This window comes from Phaethon aethereus, assembly GCF_964289735.1.
Source record: "Phaethon aethereus genome assembly, chromosome: Z".
In the NCBI taxonomy this organism is placed as follows: domain Eukaryota; kingdom Metazoa; phylum Chordata; class Aves; order Phaethontiformes; family Phaethontidae; genus Phaethon; species Phaethon aethereus.
The window spans coordinates 11,038,152-11,058,375 of record NC_138577.1 but is presented as its reverse complement, the minus strand read 5'-3'; the positions used below and the strand labels follow the sequence as shown (position 1 = coordinate 11,058,375).

The 20,224-nt window shown below is 53.1% G+C and overlaps 2 protein-coding genes across 2 annotated transcripts; one reads left to right on the top strand and one right to left on the bottom strand.

The window, feature by feature from the left end:
- Positions 1–6,722: 6,722 nt before the first annotated feature.
- LOC309415862 (myogenesis-regulating glycosidase-like) lies at positions 6,723–9,276 on the top strand (the record flags this gene model as incomplete). Its single annotated transcript, XM_082013524.1, has 1 exon — positions 6,723–9,276. The coding sequence occupies one exon, from the start codon at positions 6,723–6,725 to the stop codon at positions 8,757–8,759; it is 2,037 nt and encodes a 678-aa protein (XP_081869650.1). The 3' UTR covers positions 8,760–9,276.
- Positions 9,277–17,922: 8,646 nt separating this feature from the next.
- Positions 17,923–20,019, bottom strand: LOC309415571 (myogenesis-regulating glycosidase-like; the record flags this gene model as incomplete). Its single annotated transcript, XM_082013117.1, has 1 exon — positions 17,923–20,019. The coding sequence occupies one exon, from the start codon at positions 20,017–20,019 to the stop codon at positions 17,923–17,925; it is 2,097 nt and encodes a 698-aa protein (XP_081869243.1).
- Positions 20,020–20,224: the final 205 nt, after the last annotated feature.

Sequence of the window (20,224 nt, the reverse complement as noted above, 5' to 3'; positions counted from 1 at the left end):
TGGATACAGACGGAAGTTCAGGGTCCTGAGTCGCCACCCCGGCTCTAGGAGCCATCCGCCGCACCTGGAGTTTCACAGTGACTCAATGTGTGGAAAATCGCAGGGGCTGCGCCGGAAGGTTGTGCTTAGGTTTCCATTTCTTCCCCGTATCGCATTGTAGCACTTGGGGTGGGCTCGGGTTTCAGGCTGCCCCAGCAGCCGAAATGCTGAGTGCTCCCAAAGTGCTGAATCAGCTATTTTTAAAAAGGATCTGGGGAGGGGCGGAGGCAAAATGGGGCACCGGGTAGCGCTGTGGGGCGGTTTCTCTTGGGAGGATGGAGATGAGCAGGAGTGAGATTAACACCCATGGGAGCACTGGGGAGAGAAGCTGTTGGAGTGATAGGGGGTAGGTGAAGCACATCTTGTAGCAGCAGGAATTGGGCCGGGGGACCAAAAGACAGCAGCAAAGACACTGAAATCTATATGGCTGTGTATCTTACACGCACATGTGGCAAATGAAATAAGGTAATAGCAGACTGATGCCTTGTGCTGGGGTTTCCTACACCTGCCCACTGGACCAGCCCTGCTGGGCCATGTCGCTGTCTGGTGCTGGCTCCTTCGCTGGGAGCAAGGGAGTTATTGCTGTTATTCCTCTCGTTTATTTTTGGGGCAGAGATTTATATCGTCCAAGCGTGCTGGTGTGTGGAACTCCTCGTGTTTGGTGTTTTGCTTTCATTCGCCTCCAGGCACAAGCTGAGTGGTTTTAGTGGATGCCTCTCCCAGAGCTGCTGGCCCTGCAGGTGCTGAGGAGGTGGGTGCTGGGCTCTAGGCTACCCCATGGACCATGGCTTTGGGGCCAGGCTGCCTCCTGCTCCCCCAGGGCTGCAGGACATCTCCAAGGTGGACACAGAGATGTCCTCAAAGGGAGAGCACCAGAGCTTTCTCTCCCACATGTCCAATGGACTTTGATACAAATGGGCCAGGAGAGCTCACTTTGATTTAAAGTCTCTATATATCTTTGCAGCTCAGACAAATTCAGGTGCTGTGATATGCCTCCAGGCAGGGGAAAGTGTGAGCCCTCGGTCATGGTTTAATCATGAGCCAGCAGCACTGCAAGGGGTGTGCAGGGTTAAAGTGAAAATCCAGCTTATTAAAACTTCATCCTGCTAATTAGCACAGGGTGAAGAACAAAGACAGACAATGTTGTAAAGAGGGGAATTGTCAGTGGTGTTAAATATTAAGTCATCTGCTGCCAGAATCGACTTCCAGTGGGTTTTGGTATTCATGGTCAGACACCGGGTGAGATGTCTAAATGGGTTTGGAGCATCACTTGACACTGGCAGCTTTAAGGGACATAACTGGGCTGTAAAGTGACGATTCCTACAATATAGGTGAAAGTATTTAAGGCTGGGCAGAACTAATGCTGCAGCTTCAAATCTGTCTGCTCTTGCAGATGGAGCAAGGTCCTGGCAGTGTGTCTGCACTTTGCAGATGAGTTCTGCATTCATGTGGCTCCCCCGGATTTGGGGTTTACCCTCTGGGTCCCCAGTGCTGTTTAATCCTGGCTTATGAACCAGGCAGCAGCAGCAGGGCTGCTTGTTTCCTTTTGCTCAAGGCAGCCTCATTACTTTGCTGAATCATGACTCTGCTTAAAATCACAAGACTTGGGGAGGAAAAAAAACAGCCCTGGGTTGGTTTTTATTACGCTTTCTGAATCTGGAGAGCCTATGGATGCAGGGGAGGACAAGTCTTCACTGGCCCTTCCTGGTCACCTGTCAAGGAGGCAAGATGCCAGCCTGAATCCCGCGACTCCGGGAGCTGAGGCTTGGTGAAGCACGCGCCCTTCACGCCGCCACGATGCCTGCGGCAGCTGCCTCTTGGCTGGACGCTGCTGCCTCGGCACACCCCGGCTGGAGGGTTGGCTGCTCATGCATCCATCACGCTGCCTGAGAAAACACGCCGGTGACGTGCTGGATCCCCTCCTCCTGCCCGCAGACACATGCTGCTTGAGGCGCAGCCAGCTCGTAGCCCCGAAACACCCCGACGCGATGGAGAGGACGAAGCTGCTGGGGACGTGGAGACAAAGCAGTGTTTATTTTTTATGTGCTTAAAAAGCCATCTGTGGCGCAGCCAGGCGGCAGGCAGGGATCCTGGGAGGCGATGGATGGGTGAGTACCAGCACTATGCCCCCGGCAGGATTAGCTACCCCCTGGCCAGGGCTGTCCGTATCTGGCAGCCGGGTGCTATGGGGAATTTGCTGCCGTGTCCCGCCATAGAGGCAGCAGCCCCAGCAGCAAGCGTCTGTCGCTTTGCAGGAAGTGCAGAGACTCGCCGCCACCACAGCCTTTCCCCGAGCCCCTTAGGCCAGGCAGCGTGTCCGTCCCTGCTGTGACCGCAGCGGGGACGGTGGAGGCGGGGGTCCCCTGGGAAGGAGGCACTGTGTCCCGCACACTGTCCCTGTCCTGCTAAGGCAGAGTTGCTGCCCTGGCTCAGGGACCGGGAGTTTGTGCCACTCGCATTCCCCCCGGGGTTGCTTGTGCATGGTGGGCATAAACACAGGGCCCGGGGGTGATCCGGTGCGGTATTTGGGGGGATTCTTGCAGGTGGCTCTGCAGGGATGGGGAAGGAATCAATGCCTCTGATGCGGGGAGGGGCTGGGGTGTGTGGGGAGCAGCAACTGCGTCCCGTGCCGGCGCAGGTCCTAGCCTGTCCCTCCCACTCCCATCAGCGCCAAGCAGCTGGAACAGTTATTTCACCCTTTATGACTCCAAAAAAGCCCTACAGAGAACTCCAGTGCTGCTGCAGACCCCTCCAAGGGAGATTAAACCCCTGGGAAGCGTTTGTTCATCCCTCATCTCAGGTTTGCAAAGTCCCTGTGGCAGGGCTTGTCCCCCACAGGGGATTGCAGAGTGGGCACGTGGAGGCTTTTTTCACCCCTGCAGCTGTTTTGCAGAGAAGTAATCTCCCCCTTAATTTGCCATCCTAATTCCCTGCTCTTTTATGGGATTGGAGATGCCCCCTGGTGAGATCTGCTGTGTTTCCTTAGCTCGACTCCTGCCAAAATATTTGGGGAGGAGGCGGCAGCACCTTGCACTGGAGGGGAGGGTTTCCCAGCATCCTGGTGTGGGAAATCGGTGCGTGTCCCCAGCACAAGCTCAGCCCCCAGCGTGATCTACACCTGACCCCACCCAAGCGATAGGGACCAATTAAATGTTATTGACCCTCTTTAAACGAATGTCCTAATTGCAAAGTTGCTGGGGTTAGTGGTGCTGTGGGTCTCGCAGCCCGTGGTTAGCGGCAGTGTTGGTAAAAATAGAAGCGGTCAAAAAATGGATTTTTATTTTTACTCCTTAAAGTGTGTCCTGCTCAGATGCTTTGCTTTCATCTCGAGTTGAGGCAAGACAAGTTGCTGCTTCTACAGAACAGGAAGAAAAAGCTTTGTTTTGGGTCAGCTGGGAAGCTCGAGCACAGCAAGCTGCAACCATGCTCTTTGGCTTTGACACCCTCCCTTCCCGTTTCTTTTTTCTTTTTTTTTTTTTAGGCGTTAAAGGTCACTGCAATGTCATCTTGGAGCAAAATAACAACTTTGCATTCAAAACAAATGTTGAAACAGGCTTTGCATGAGCAGGCACCTCTGCGGGCTGCAGCTCACAAGTGCGAGGTGGCAGGCGTCTCTGGGGAGCTTGGGAGACTTACCTCTCATCTGGGATGGAGCCAAATCACTTACTGGAGAACATACATTTTGTTAACAAGGCAAAAAAATAGAGGAGCTGGATGGGCACAGGGCGAGATCCTGTTTTCGGAGACCTTTCTGGCCCATTGGTGTGCTGGCCTGCGCTCTTCTCAGCATCTTCGTTGGAGTGGTACCCAACGATGTCCATCATCCCAGGGCAGCCACGGGGGTCTGATCCTGGCCGACCCAAAGTGACCAGAGCAGGATTAAATCCACCTGCTTGGACACCTGGCTTGCACATCCCTCCAGAGCAGACTGGTGTCCAAAGGCCACAAAGGCTGCAAAAAACCTTTCTTAAAAATCACATTATTTCTCTACTGGCAGCAGCAGTGACGATTCCTTAGTGTATGTCATGAGCTCCAGCCCATGGGGGTAAAAGAGAGAAACAGCCTAAAGATAGAGCAGCTTCGAAGTAGTTCATAAATAATAAACTGGCCTCATGAAAGGGAGGTGAAAATCTAGAAACTCCCTAAAGCCCTGGGTGCTTGCTGTCAATTTTACATGGAGTGAGGAGGTGTCTGTCTCCACAGCGGCAGTATCAGCCATTTCTTGGGCTTAAAACCCTAAATGAGAGCTGAGGAAGGAAGGAAGCATCCTTTATTTCCTCTTTTTTTTCAAAAAACACGAAAACTTAAAAAAATTGTTTTCCCAAATAATTTGCAGGGCTTGCGCAGTGGAGGCTGCATTTTATTTCCCCCTCCTTGAACTTTGCAGTCCCCAGAAAAGGCACACACGAGACACAGGCATTCTTCTGGCAGTGACAGGTATTGGCATCTCCCTCTCCGGCATCCCAAAAATGCCCAGTGCTGGGAGGGAGGGAGCTCCTTTGGGCTCAGCATGTCCATCTGTATTTCTAGAAGCATCCTGCCGCTTGTGGCTCCGCTCAGCTGTGCTGGTTTTGTCCGAGACCTTCCTGCAAACCTTCCTCCCGCCCATCCCCGATATAATCCTGCACTGCTTCTGGTTCACCCTAAAGCCAAGGAAGGGGCGAAGGTTTATCGCAAACGCAGCATCTTTCCACCACCATCTCCTCCCTGTCTTTATTTGCCCAGTTTTTTCTGGGCTCAGCTGGAGTCGCATCACATGTGCTGGTGGGTGAGGGCTCCATTCCCCACCTGGGGGGCAGGATCTGGCTCTGGCTGACACCAACGGGGTGGTTGGAGCTGCCGCCGTCCCGTGCCGGAGCTCTCCGCCGGCGGGTGAGGGCTCTGTGGGACTTGGCCACCAGACAAGTCGTTTAGCTAAACCTATCGCCTGTTCAGGCTAATCGCTTCCTAATGCTGCCATAATCCCATTTAAAGCAACTGGCAGCGTAGAAAGTTACCAGCTCCCAGGGGAAGGTTAAAATGACCCGGCCGGCAATGAAAAAGTTCCCCGGCTGCAAGGTCTGGCCCAATACATGCTTCAAGGTTAATATAGAATGCTGTATGTTTTGTTGGGGCTGTGCACAGATGCCAGTCTGGGTTTACACCTGGGCATCCCTATAGTGGAGCAGCGGGGTTTAGGTGATGCTTAGGATCCCTTTCTGCTTTACTTGTCCTTTTCTGGAGAGAAAGATCTGCTTGAGGTACGGAGGAAAATGTGCTCCAGCTTGTCACACCTGTGGCAGGGAGAGGGTTCAGTATTTCATTTGAGGTATGTTTCTTTTTTTTAAAAAATAAACCAACCCCTGTACAGGGAGTCGCTGCAACCAGCTTTGCTTGTGCTCAAAAAGAGGGTTTTTTTCCCCTCCAGTTTGCCTGGAGCCAGCAGGCTTACAGCCCCAGAGCCTGGGGAGGAGGTGGCGTGCCCGTGTTTGCTGGTGCGAGGCAGGTGCCAGCCAGCTGGTCTGTGGCTCTGCAGCTCCTCTCCTTCCCCTGCTCCTCCTGCGGCCAGCTTTGTGTCTCACTCTCCTGTGTCCTTAATTCACTTTTCCCCTCTGGATCCCCGGCGCTGTGCTTGGCCGAGTGCAGCCAGCCCGCGGCCAAGGAAAAGCCATTAGGCTCTTGGCGCAGCCTGCTTCCCCGGGGCCGTGCAGTGGGGAGCAGGCTGGAGCCGAAATGCAGCCCGGAGCCACGCCGGATGGAGGAAGAGCTCTTCGGAGGTCCTGCACTGCTTGCTCCAAACAAAATTAGCTTTTCTTCCACCCAGAGCCGTCGCAGGGGTCTGCGTGCAGGGCAGGAGCGAGCCGCTGTCCTCCCGCTCAGGGCTGCTGGCGCGGTACCTCCCGCCGCCGTGCTTTGCTGTGCAACGCACCCCGTGCGTGCCCCCCAAAACTAGCCAAGGGCCACGGGTACCCCAGCCCTCTTTGGCCATCCTGGAGCCGTGGAGAAGCAAGGATTTACCCACCCTCACTGCAAGGGTGAGGAGCTGTGAGCAGCCATGGCACACTGGGGTTGGGGAGGGGACGGTGCCGCGGATGAGACGCGTTAAATCTGCCAGGGAGGTGGTTTGATTAAAATTAGGAGCGGCTGCTTGGAATTCATTATGTGGTGTCTTTTATGGCTTTTAGCCCTGTCCCTTAAACATACTGTCAGTGGGTGGAACTAGCTCCTGCTCAGCCTCCTCCTACCCCCTCCCAGTCTCTGCCCTTGCCTCGCTGAAAGTATTTCCCACAAAAAAAAAAAAAAAAAAAAAAATTATGGCAATGATTAGGTCCTTGTTGCCTCGGGGTTGTTCTCTGCATGCGGCTCAGGCTGTTCTCCGCACGTGTTGTCTGCCCCGGGTAATCGGAGATGGTGTCTGGTACTCGGCGTGCAGCGCCTGGCACGTCGCAGCACGGCAGCAGGGGCCGGGGGGAGCTGCTGAAATTGAAACAGCAAATGGACGACAGGCTGTCCCTTGATTCAGAGGTCCTTCTGAGACTATTTATATCCTCATATCCTCTTCTTTTTCAGAGACGGCTGCTCTGCGACTCGGTGGAGGTGGGAACTCTCCTAACAGTTCGTTTTCTTCTCCTGCAAGCCCCCAGGCTGCAAAGAAATCTTCATTCCCACTTCGCTGCAAGAAGCTTTAGGGAACACAGAGCGCCATGTACACCTTCCTGCCAGAGAACTTCACACCAGTGAAGCAGAAACCCTCCAAGGAGCTGAGGCCCATGCTAGGGGCCATCTTGCTGGGCCTCATCCTGTTCATTGCTGCAGTGGTCGCCTGGTGCTACTACACCGTGTCCCTGCGGAAGGCGGAGCGGCTCAAGACGGAGCTGATGGACCTGCGGGCAGACGGCTTCGTCATCAGGAACCAGCACGGGGAGGTTGTCTTCCGCCTGGCCTTCCGCTCGGGCAGCCTCGACCTGGAGTCGTGCTCCAAGGAGGGCGAGATTTTGAGCTGCACGCGGTCGGGCGGGGGGCCACTCAACTTCTTCATCCAGACGGTGAAGCCCAAGGACACGGTGATGTGCTACCGCGTGCGCTGGGAGGAGCTGGCAGCAGGCCCAGCGGTGGAGCACACCATGTTCTGGGAGGACGCCCACTGGTATGGGGGCTCGGAGATGAGCACCCAGCACTGGCCCATCCGCCTGGCTGGCTACCAGGAACCCATGCCCTACGTGACAAGCGACGTCTACTCCTTCCGCGACAGCTTCGGCGGCATCCTCGAGCGCTACTGGCTCTCCTCCAAGGCGGCAGCCATCAAGATCAACGACTCTGTGCCCTTCCACCTGGGCTTCAACGCCACCGAGCGCGCCCTCTTCTTCCAGGCCCGCTACAAGGACTCGCCCTACAAGCCCCCACCAGGGCAGCAGCCCTTCCCCGAGCTCAGCTACCGGGTCTGCGTGGGCTCCGACGTCACCTCCATCCACAAGTACATGGTGCGCAGGTACTTCAACAAGCCCTCCAAGATCCCCGCTGAGAATGCGTTCCGATATCCCATTTGGTCCACCTGGGCCCTCTACAAGAACAATATTGACCAGGATAAACTCTTGCGATTTGCCGAAAAGATCAAGAAGTACCGTTTTAACTGCAGCCACATTGAAATCGATGACATGTACACGCAAGCCTATGGGGACTTTGACTTTGACCCCATCAAGTTCCCCAACGTAACAGAGATGTTTGCAAAACTGAGAGAAGATGGGTTTAAGGTCACCCTGTGGACTCACCCTTTCATAAACTACAATTCCTCCAATTTTGGGGTGGGAATCGAGCGTCAGCTTTTCATCAAGGAGCCATCGGGGCGGTTGCCGGCCATGGTGGAGTGGTGGAACGGCATTGGGGCCATCCTGGACTTCACCAACCCAGCAGCCCGGGACTGGTTCCAGAGCCACCTGCGGCAGCTTCGACACAAATATGGCATCTCGTCCTTCAAGTTTGATGCAGGCGAGACCAGCTACCTGCCCAAGCAATTCAGCACCTTCCGCCCACTCTCAGACCCCAGCATCTGGTCACGGCGCTACACAGAGATGGCCATCCCCTTCTACGAGCTGGCTGAGGTGCGGGTGGGCTACCAGTCGCAGAACATCTCCTGCTTCTTCCGTATCATTGACCGTGACTCCGTCTGGGGCTATGAGCTCGGCCTCAAGTCCCTCATCCCCACAGTGCTCACCATCAGCATGCTGGGGTACCCCTTCATATCCGCTGACATGATTGGGGGGAATTTTTTCCCTAACAAGACAGATGGGGCAGTGGAGATCCCTGACCGGGAGCTGTACGTGCGGTGGCTGGAGCTGTCAGCCTTCATGCCCTCCATGCAGTTCTCCATCCCACCGTGGCTCTACGACAAGGAGGTGGTGGAGATTGCACAGAAGTTCACAGAGCTCCACGAGTCGCTGGTGGCCCCGCTGCTGCTGGAGCTGGCTGGGGAGGTCACTGACACGGGCGACCCCATCATCCGACCCATCTGGTGGATCTCGCCCCGCGATGAGGCTGCTCACAGGATCGACTCCCAGTTCCTCATTGGAGACACCCTCATGGTGGCACCCGTCCTGGAGATGGGCAAGCAGGAGCGTGATGTCTACCTGCCGGCAGGCAAGTGGCGCAGCTACAAGGGGGAGTTGTTTGAGAAGACGCCGGTGCTGCTCACGGACTATCCTGTTGACCTGGACGAAGTTGCCTATTTCCTCTGGGTTTCCTAACAGGCTTCTCCATTACCCTTGGGTTAATCATGCCTTACCTAGGACTTTGTAACAAATAGTAATTCTAATTGCACATTTTCTTTGGGACTGGGGTTGAGGACGGGAATTAAGTAGACTTCACTGTTCTTGGGGTAATTTTTTTTTTATTTGCAGGCGTAGTGATCTTTTTTTTTTTTTTGATCTGGAGCAGGTGGGAAACTCTGGTTGGGTTATGGTAGGCAGAATTTTCTCTGTATAGGTCAGGAAGGAGTTGTCAATCTGTCTGCAGACACATAGTAAACCCAATACCTTTTCCGTTCCCAAGGATTTCAAGAGGTGGAGGTTGGCTAGTGCCAGTGGGAGCATTTCTGGTCTTGTGGGAGCACCCAGCACTGGGTGTGGGGATGTGTGACATGGGAGGGTTGCTACAGCACAGCCTGCCTTAAGTTTTTTAATATGGCAAATTTATTTTAAATGACTTTTTAAGAGCAGAAAACAAACCAGAGATACATGTATATACACATACTTTTTTTTCCCCCTTTGGTCTAGTGTGGCTCTGGACTAACAGTTGCCCCATGCTCCTGCTTTCCCCAGTACCAGGTGGGCCAGGTTACTTGAGTGATGTCCAGGTATTTTAACTGCATGGGCTGCGTATCACTTGCTGGGGCAGCTGCATCCCACCTCCTTGCCCATTTAAGACCCACTGCAAGGCACTTGCCTGTGTGTTTTGCCTTGGGTGTCAACATTGCCTTTCCTAGAGCAGTGCCGTCCATACCAGCACGCCCCATTAGTCTTTTTAAAGTATTTATGGCCCCACTTCGTTACATGGTTATCCTGCTGATATCATCCTGTTTAGTTTTTAAGGACAGATGAGCTTTCAGGTTTATTGCTGGCAGCAAGACTGCCTGGAGCAACGCCATTCTCAAGAAGTATGTGTGGTGCTTCCCTGGGAACAGCCGGTTCCCGAAAGCAGCACGTGTCTTGGACTGATGGTGACGTTTGCTGCTAGCCGGCTTGGTGTGTCTATGCCAGCGGGTGTTTTCACTGCGCCCATGGAAATGTTCTCATCTACCATGAAATTAAGCTAATACCCATCTCCGTCTCGGGTCACAGTTAAGAGGTGATGATTTTGTTGATGTTTTTTCTGAAGCAGCCTTCCTCTCTCTCTCCAGGAGAATTAGGGGCCCTCCTTAGGCAGCGTTGGTGGTGCTGGTGGTGGGGTTGCTGTCAGAGGCTTCTGGAGGGGACACAGGGTGATGTCCTGCACACCAAGTCCCCAGCAGCCAGGATGGAACTGCAGAGCTGCCTCTTTCCCAGCTTTCCCATTTGGTTGTGCATGGGAAGATGCATTTACAGAGAGCGCTGAGCAATCTCTGCTCTGAGAGAGAGCAAACAGGATTGATGTCTGGCAGCCTTCCTCCCCATGGCAGGACATTCCTGGTTGTGCCCTGGTTGGGAGTCTGTTTCAGGCCCTAAATTTTAGTGGACCTCTGCAGAATTGAATGTTGGCAGGGAAGGCTTGGGGCACCCTGCTCAGGCTATGGCCAGCCAAGGAGGGCTCAGCATCTGTGGGGTTTCTCATAGGGTGAGCATGGGTCTGGCACGAGTTTTCCAGGTGGGAAGATGGTGCTGTGTTTTAGGTAGGGTTGGGTACCAGTGAGGATCTTTCTCAAAGTCCATCTCTTGCCACTGGGCTTTGCAGGAGGCAGAAAAGGAGTTGTGCACTAAACCTGGGGGTTGTGATGGGGTCCAGGAGCCTGTTTCTTGTGGCTTTTAACTATGAAGGACTCAGGTTTGTTCCCTGCCAGCAGTGCAAACAGTGGTTATGTTACAAGTTACAGACACCCTCTGGCAAGGATTTAATCCTGGAGCCCCAGCGTCAGTCATCAGGGCACTGTCAGGATTTGGCCCTTGGACTGGAGGGTGGAGGTAAAGGTGAGGAGCTCCTGGAGATGAGCCTGACCACAGCCTTGCAAGGAGGACAGGTTGCAGAGAGAGGGCTTCTCCAGCCCCAGAAATGCATAACAGCTCTCTATGCTTTGAAGGGCTCCATCTCTTCCCTTTCTACTTTTGCTGGTGAAATACTTGTCCTCCCTTGTCATGGGAACCATTGGGTGGAGGAGATGCTGCTGCACAGCTCAGCTGCCAGTGAAGAGGTGGGATCCTTGGCACAGAACTTCCTGGGAAGGATCCCGGCATGACCAGGAGATGTTGTGTGTCTTCTCCTCCCTTGTCTCTGCTGTGCCACTCACTGCATCCCTCACTAGTAAGAGTTGAGGCTACGTGAAGAGAAACACAGCATTCCTGTTAGTATCCCTTTATTACTAAAATGATGGGAGCAGCCAGATGAGTGCCTTCACTCTCCTTGCAGTGGTTTCAAGCGCTGTCAGGAAGGCCATGGAGGAAATTCTCCATTAGACACACTGTCTTCCTTTCCCTCCACTGACAAGAAATAATTTTATTATGAAATTTTTAATTTTCTTTTTGTTTAACTATATGAATAAATGGGTAAGATTATAGAGTGCCCTTATTTTTCTAAATGCTGTAGTTAGTTAGGGCATAAGTGGCCGTGCCTATTCAGTGCTCTACTTAGGAGAACGGTAAAGCTGTTGGGAGGACATAAGGGATGATGCTGAAGAGCAGGTCCATATGGGTGGCTCTCTGTGTGTCCATGGCCCAGATCTTCACCTCATGTTGGGGACAGGCTCAGCAGTGCTGCCTCAAGCTATCTTGCAGGCCCTAGATTTTATGTGCTCTTTCCATCCAACTTTTTACCAAAAATATGGCTTCTAACACTGTGCTGTAGCACTGCAGGACTCGAGGACCTTGGAGACCACAAGCACTCTGCGCACAGACGCCTTGGGGCCTGCTACCAGGGAGATTTCTCTGATTTACACCATATGTCACTGGCCAAAGCAGATTTTAGTTTGACTTAGCCAAGGAAAAGGCACAGAACAGGCTTGGGAGCTGGATTCAGCCTTTTCCACCCCAGCCCACAGCAGACCGTGGCTGAGCAGCAGGTCAGCGTGATGCCCATGTGATTGAATTTTGAAGTTTGCACTGTCATGTACCGGGTTTTCTGGATTCTTGTGTTTGCACATGCCGTCCTACGTCGGACTGTAATGCTGGTGGGTTTGTTTTTAACCACTTTTCTAATTCTTAATTGTTATAAAGACACAACTGTAACATGAATCACCTTGATTGATATAAAATTTTGGAAAACAAAATGAAGTTTAACTATGTCCGTCTGTACCAAGTACATGGGGCTAGTGGTTCAGGCAGATTTGGGCCTTTTTTCACCTAGATTTCCCTGAGTCTTCACTGAGAGTTGAAATTGTTGGTTTATTTAAAGCTTGCAGCCTGCAGCTTTGATACATGTTTTAAAGGTAGGAGATGGCAGCCACTCCGCTGTTCCGTTTGCAGTGGTGGCAGGAGATGGGCATATGGAGATGACCCAGGGGATCATGGATCACCCTCTCTTGGGTCCTGACAGCAAAGGGAATAGCTGTGCCTTAGGGCTGGCCTGGAGAAGACCATATCCAGGTGAACCCTGATGTTGCATCTGTCCACGTGGGTGGGGACCAGACTGTCACATCCCTATTTCTGCTGACATCCACCCGAAAAGGGCCCATCGGCACTGACTCTGGGGGGTTTGCTGGTCCACGCTGCTCTCAGAGGACACGTGCTTCAGGACTGTTTGCAGGTGCTGAAGAAGAGGAGCCTGCTCTTGGCTTCCCTCGGACACTCAAAAAGGTCCATCTAGGCCCTGACTGTCCCCACTGCCACCAATGTCCCCCTTTCCAGATGGCACTGACGGCCGGGATGGGAATGGAGTAGATGTTCGTGCCCATGGGAGTGCCAGAAATGGAGCATGTGAAACTTGTTTAGGAGCATGCCTTGCCCCACAGCCACCCCCTTTGCCCCACACAGTGTTTTTCCTGCCCTTTCCATTGCAACTGTACAAACCACAGCCTGCCTTCTGCCACCCAGGCATCACTAGCACTGGCCAGCACATGTGGCTTTGCTTGAGGAATGAGAGTGACTTCAATTTGCTCCTTTTGCAGTAAAAGACATTTTCCCGATGCTTTTCCTTTGCCTTCTCCCTTAGGCGTGAGCAGCAGCCATACACTGGGCTGACGCTCCCATGCAGGGGTGAAGCTGGTGCTGGCTGGAGTCCTGGGGGCAGGTTGTCAGCTTGCAGCACTTCCAGCCTTGCAGCAAATCCTCAGGAATGCAGGAGTCCTCCCGGGAATCGGTGGGCTTGGTTTTGGTTTGCATCCTCCCAAAAACTGGCACTGTGTGCAGGGAAGGGTGCGTGAGGCCAAGCACAGGGTCTGTTCTGTGCTGGGTCCCAGCTAAGTGGCAGTGCTTGAAACCACCTCCACAGCTGTGTACGGCACAGGGAGGAGTGTTAACGGCAAAGTCCAGACCCCAGTGGGGCTATGGCAAAAGCCCAATTCATTGCAAACTGGAGGGGAGGTGCCTGTGGGTCATAGCTGCAGGGCTGCAGACCCATGCGATCCTGGCCAGGAGTGTGTCCATCCCTGCCCAAAATCACAGCTTTCAAAGTAAGAAAAAAACACCAAGTTTTGGGGAAGACTGTGGTGAAAGGAGAAGCTAACAGCAGTAGAGTCCCTTTGGGCACGTGGCCAGGCTGGCAGCCTCAGGAAAAAAAACAACCTCCTTAATCACTGCTCACCCCGAGCCGCATGGGAGCTGCCAGCCTGTAGGTCCCTCACACCAGGAGAGCTATAAAGATAGTCTGCGCTGATGCAAAATCCCAGAGGCTAAGTAGAGAAAAGCAGATTTTTTTTTTTATTATTTTTTTTTTTGCCAGTGGGTCTGGTTTTAACTTGGCGATGATGAAAGATTAACAGCAATAAACACCCTCCCCCGCAAAACCCAAACAACAGGCAGCCTGGGGTGAGTGATGGGCTGGGAGAGAGTCCCACATCGCCAGCACCTCCAGCAAACAGCTCTTGCTTGGCACTGGGAGCACAGAAAACCAGCCAGACTGAAGCTTAGCAAGGCAAACAAGAGGTCCCTCTGGCATCGCATGGCCCCGGCGTGGCAGGAGGGCAAGGAGAGGTGGCCGCAGTGCCACCTGCTCGCCGGATGCCTCCGGCACCAGTCCCCTGTGGCTCCCCGTGGAGCAAGGAAAGGCACTGGGGGAAAGAACAGAAAGGGATGGGGATCTGGGGGAAAGATTTTTGCAGCCAAATGGGACCAGGCAGCTCGTATCATCCCCAGAGTTTGCCGAAAGTCTCGGTAATGCTCTTTTTTTTTTTTCCCCAGCCTGCAATGCAGGCAGGCAGCAGAGCCATGCATCTGCACGTGGAGCACGGGGCAGAGATGTGGTATGAGGGGGCTGGAGCCCAGCTCTCCCACCTCCCCTCAGCACCGTGGGCATCAGCTTTTCAGAAAGTTTTTTTCCTGCTGTGACAACAGCCAGAGGAATTTTGCTGGGCCCCCCTGGGACCCTCCAGTTGCCTCAAGCCTGGCTGACGGGGACCCTTTAGAGCTTCAAAGCAGCAACGGAGAGAGAAAGCATTCACAAATGCTTTCTCATCCTTGGGGGACATACATCAGTGGAAACCAGTATCCTGGAGTAGGAGAAAGCCCATGGTAAGGACGCAGAGATGGCCTGTTAACCCTGAAAACACCACTGCCAGACTGAGCATTGGTTTCTCTCTCACACCCCTGGATTAAAGTGGGATTTTCCCTCCCCATCACCACACCAGTGGTAGCGTTGCTGCAGCTCAAGCTGCTTTCAGTGGCATCTAGAAGACGTTCTGGCTCATCCCACTTGGCACTGCTTTTGTGCCACTGTGACCATGCAGGGTCCTTGTGGCACAACGGACACACTGATGGGCAAGGAGAGTCTGAATCGGCTTTGAGGCTGCTTCATCTGAGCACAAAGCCAGCTCTGGAGTGAGTGTGATGCTCTCCAGCCCCTGTTTACTTTTTATATGGACCAGCTCTGGGGCAAACCCCTAAAGAAAGGAGCTTTCTCCTGCCTTGGGACCACACACAACTTTACCTCCCAGCAGCCTACTAGCAGCATGCTTGGGTCAGCAAAAGAATGAGTCTCTTGCTTTGGGAAGGCGCATTGCAGCCCGGAGTCCACAAGATTCTCCTAAACTGCTCAGTTATGTCACCTTTAAACTTCTCTTTGCCTAAAAACAGGGAAGGTTGGACTAAAAGTGGAGAGCATTTCACAGCCAGCCTGCCCACCCCAAGCCCGCAGGTGCTGCTGAGACACCTTCACCTCCATGGCAGCCACCTCCATGGGCAGAAGAATGCTGGTTCATGGACAGGGATCTCCATCAACACAGCTGGTGGCACAGAAAAACATTCTCCATGGGGAAACTGAAGCAGGAGGGCACTTGGGCTGGCTTGTTCATTGTCTGAACCCTCTCAGGAAAATGATGGCCAAGTCCTCTACTGGGACTTGATGGATTGCACCCTTTGGCTCTAAATGTGGTCCCAAACCGGACATGGATCTTATTAGGTCCTAACCCATGCATGACTTGGTGCTAGGTTTTAATCTTCATTGCCATGAGATTACATCACATGCTTACAGGCTTGGCTAAATCCACACCACAGACATGGTTCTTAATTTCTTCCAATAAAAGGGGAAAAACAGTTGCAACAGCATTAGCAAGTGCTATAGCTTCTTTCTCCTTGCTCAGATAGCTCAGGCCATGGGAAATGCAAACTCCCCTTACTCCTGTATCAGCATCTATCTGATGAGCAGACTGAAAATTGCATGCCCTCCTCTTCAGGATAATCATAGAATCACAGAACAGTTTGGGTTGGAAGTGACCTTTAAAGGTGGTTGAGTCCAACCCCCCTGCAATGAGCAGGGACACCTTCAACCAGATCAGGTTTCTCAGAGCCTCATCCAACCTGACCTTGAAGGTTTCCAGGGATGGGGCAGCTACCACCTCACTGGGTAACCTGTGCCAGCATTTCACCACCCTCATTGTGAAACATTTCTTCCTTATATCTAGTCTGAATCTTACCTCCTTTAGTTTAAAACCATTACCCCTTGTCCTATCGCAAAAGGTCCTACTAAAAACTCAGTCCCCATCTTTCTTAGAAGCCCCCTTCAACTACTGAAAGGCTGCAATAAGGTCTCCCTGAAGCTTTCTCTTCTCCAGGCTGAACAACTACAACTCTCTCAGCCTGTCCTCACAGCAGAGGGGTTCCATCCCTCTGATCATTGTTGTGGCCTCCTTTGGACCCACTCCAACAGGCCCATGTCTGTACTGTGCTGAGGGCTCCAGACTGGATGCAGGACTCCAGGTGGGGTCTCACCAGAGTGGAGTAGAGGGGCAGAGTTCCCTCCGTTGACCTCCTGGCCACGCTGCTTTGGATGCAGCCCAGGACACACTTGGCCTTCTGGGCTGTGAGCACCCATTGCTGGCTCATGTCCAGCTTTTCATCCACCAGTACCCCAAGTCCTTCTCAGCAGGGCTGCTCTTAATCCCTTCATCCCCCAGCCTGGATTGATACCGGGGGTTGCCCTGACCCAGGGGCAGGACCCTACACTTGGCCTTGTTGAACCCCCTGAGGTTCACACAGGCCCATTCCTGGAGCTTGTCCAGCTCCCTCTGGATGCCATCCCATCCCTCAGGCATGTCAACTGCACCACTAAGCTTGATGTCATCTGCAAACTTGCTGAGGGTGCACTCAATGCTGCTATGTCATTGATGAAGATATTAAAGAGTACTGGTCCCAATATGGATGCCTGAGCGACACCGCTCATCACTGATGTCTGTCAGGACATTGAGCCATTGACCACTACCCTCTGGATGTGACCATCCAACCAATTCCTCATCCACCCAACAGTCCACCCATCAAATCCATCTCTCTCCAATTTAGAGAGAAGCATGTTGTGGGGGACCATGTCAAAGGCCTTACAGAAGTCCAGAGAGATGACATCCGTAGCTCTTCCCTTGTCCACTGATGTGGTACTCCATCAGAGAGGGCCAGTAGATTGGTCAGGCAGGACTCATCCTTGGTGAAGCCATGCTGGCAGTCTCGAATCACCTCCCTGTCCTACATGTTCCTTAGCATAGCTTCTAGGAGGATCTGCTCCATGATCTTCTCAGGCACAGAGGTAAGGCTGATGGGTTGGTAGTTCCCAGGGTCCTCCTTGTTACCTTTTGTAAAAATGGGTGCAATGTTACCCTTTTTCCAGTCTCCAGGGACTTCCCCTGACTGCCAGGACTTTTCAGATATCATGAAGAGTGGCTTGGCAACTACATCAGCCAATTCCCTTAGGACTCTGGGATGCATCTCATCAGGTCCCATAGACTTGTACATGTTCAGGTTCCTCAGGTGGTCTCAAACCTGATCTTCTCTTACAGTGGGAGGGACTTTGCCCCTCCAGTCCCTGACTTGGAGGCCATCCCCTCGAGAGGTGTGGAAAGAGACAGTTCAGCCAGTGAAGACTGAGGCAAAGAAGTCGTTGAGTACCTCAGCCTTCTCCTCATCCATTGTTGCCATTTTGCCAGTCTTGCTCATCCAGGCGATACACTTTCTTTGACCTTCCTTTTCTGGCTGACGTACCTGTAGAAGCCCTTATTATTATTCTTTGCATCCCTTGCCAAGTTCAGCTCCAGCCACGCCTTGGCCCTCCTGACCCCATCCCTACACAACTGGGCAGCGTCCCTGTACTTTTCCCAGGGTACCTCTCCCTGCTTCCACTGCCTCTGCATTTCCTTCTTGCTCTTGAGTTTGCCCATCAGGTCTCCACTCAGCCATGCGAGTGGATAATCACAGACTTCTTTTTCTAAAAAAAGTACTCTGCTGCAACTGCCTCCTTCACTAAATAAATGAAATTATAAATATCTCAAGGGATCAACTGTAAAGCTGGGTAACAAAGGAGTGCATGTAATTTCGTTTATAAACCAGAGGCGTGCATGGCATTTCTTACTGGGAAAAGATTATGAGCAGACATTGTATTTGTCATACTGCAATAAAAAAGGCAGCCATCCAGTATATTTTAATAAGTAAGTTATTCTACAGCACTTGCCACAAAAAACAGAGGTCACTGTGTATTCTTCAAATATCAAACTGAAGTATTTCTGCTTCAAAACCTATTAAGATTCCCAGGTCATTAAAGTAATTGGTTCATTAATCCCTGAGATCATTGCACAACTGACGGAGAAGCCTGTTAGGAAACCCAGAGGAAATAGGCAACTTCGTCCAGGTCAACAGGATAGTTCGTGAGCAGCACCGGCGTCTTCTCAAACAACTCCCCCTTGTAGCTGCGCCACTTGCCTGCCGGCAGGTAGACATCACGCTCCTGCTTGCCCATCTCCAGGACGGGTGCCACCATGAGGGTGTCTCCAATGAGGAACTGGGAGTCGATCCTGTGAGCAGCCTCATCGCGGGGCGAGATCCACCAGATGGGTCGGATGATGGGGTCGCCTGTGTCAGTGACCTCCCCAGCCAGCTCCAGCAGCAGCGGGGCCACCAGCGACTCGTGGAGCTCTGTGAACTTCTGTGCAATCTCCACCACCTCCTTGTCGTAGAGCCACGGTGGGATGGAGAACTGCATGGAGGGCATGAAGGCTGACAGCTCCAGCCACCGCACGTACAGCTCCCGGTCAGGGATCTCCACTGCCCCATCTGTCTTGTTAGGGAGGAAATTTCCTCCAATCATATCTGGCAGTACAAATGGGTACCCCAGCATGCTGATGGTGAGCACTGTGGGGATGAGGGACTTGAGGCCGAGCTCATAGCCCCAGACGGAGTCACGGTCAATGATACGGAAGAAGCAGGAGATGTTCTGCGACTGGTAGCCCACCCGCACCTCGGCCAGCTCGTAGAAGGGGATGGCCATCTCTGTGTAGCGCCGTGACCAGATGCTGGGGTCTGAGAGTGGGCGGAAGGTGCTGAATTGCTTGGGCAGGTAGCTAGTCTCACCTGCGTCAAACTTGAAGGACGAGATGCCATATTTGTGTCGAAGCTGACGCAGGTGGCTCTGGAACCAGTCCCGGGCTGCTGGGTTGGTGAAGTCCAGGATGGCCCCAATGCCGTTCCACCACTCCACCATGGCCGGCAACCGCCCCGATGGCTCCTTGATGAAAAGCTGACGCTCGATTCCCACCCCAAAATTGGAGGAATCTATGTGTATAAAGGGATGAATCCACAGGGTGACCTTAAACCCATCTTCTCTCAGTTTTGCAAACATCTCTGTTACGTTGGGGAACTTGATGGGGTCAAAGTCAAAGTCCCCATAGGCTTGCGTGTACATGTCATCGATTTCAATGTGGCTGCAGTTAAAACGGTACTTCTTAATGTTTCTTGCAAAATGAAGAACTTTATCCTGGTTGATATCTTTTTTGTAGAGGGCCCAGGTGGACCAAATGGGATATTGGAACGCATTCTCAGCGGGGGTCTTGGAGGGCTTGTTGAAGTACCTGCGCACCATGTACTTGTGGATGGAGGTGATGTCGGAGCCCACGCAGACCCGGTAGCTGAGCTCGGGGAAGGGCTGCTGCCCCGGTGGGGGCTTGTAGGGCGAGTCCTTGTAGCGGGCCTGGAAGAAGAGGGCGTGCTCGGTGGCGTTGAAGCCCAGGTGGAAGGGCACAGAGTCGTTGATCTTGATGGCTGCCGCCTTGGAGGAGAGCCAGTAGCGCTCGAGGATGCCGCCGAAGCTGTCGCGGAAGGAGTAGACGTCGCTCGTCACGTAGGGCATGGGTTCCTGGTAGCCAGCCAGGCGGATGGGCCAGTGCTGGGTGCTCATCTCCGAGCCCCCATACCAGTGGGCGTCCTCCCAGAACATGGTGTGCTCCACCGCTGGGCCCGCTGCCAGCTCCTCCCAGCGCACGCGGTAGCACATCACCGTGTCCTTGGGCTTCACCGTCTGGATGAAGAAGTTGAGCGGCCCCCCGCCCGACCGCGTGCAGCTCAAAATCTCGCCCTCCTTGGAGCACGACTCCAGGTCGAGGCTGCCCGAGCGGAAGGCCAGGTGGAAGACCACCTCCCCGTGCTGGTTCCTGATGATGAAGCCGTCTGCCCGCAGGTCCATCAGCTCCGTCTTGAGCTGCTCCACCTTCCGCAGGGACACGGTGTAGTAGCACCAGGCGACCACTGCAGCAATGAACAGGATGAGGCCCAGCAAGATGGCCCCTAGCATGGGCCTCAGCTCCTTGGAGGGTTTCTGCTTCACCATCATGACGTTTTCAGGCAAATAGGTTTCCTTGGCATCCCCCTTTTGAGAGTTTCCATTTTTTCCCACACGGTGGGTAATCAAACTCTCCATGACTCCTTTGCAGCATCAACTCCTGGTTAGAAACTTTGCTGTTGATTTTTTTTTTCTCCAACTAGTGGACACAAAATCCAAGATGTTGCATGAAGATGTTCACAGGCTCCTTTCCAAAGCCTGGCCACTCACACCTTCAGTGCTATTTCATGAAACAGAGAGTTATAAACACAGAAATCCCAATGAAGACTTGCTAAAGGCCGTA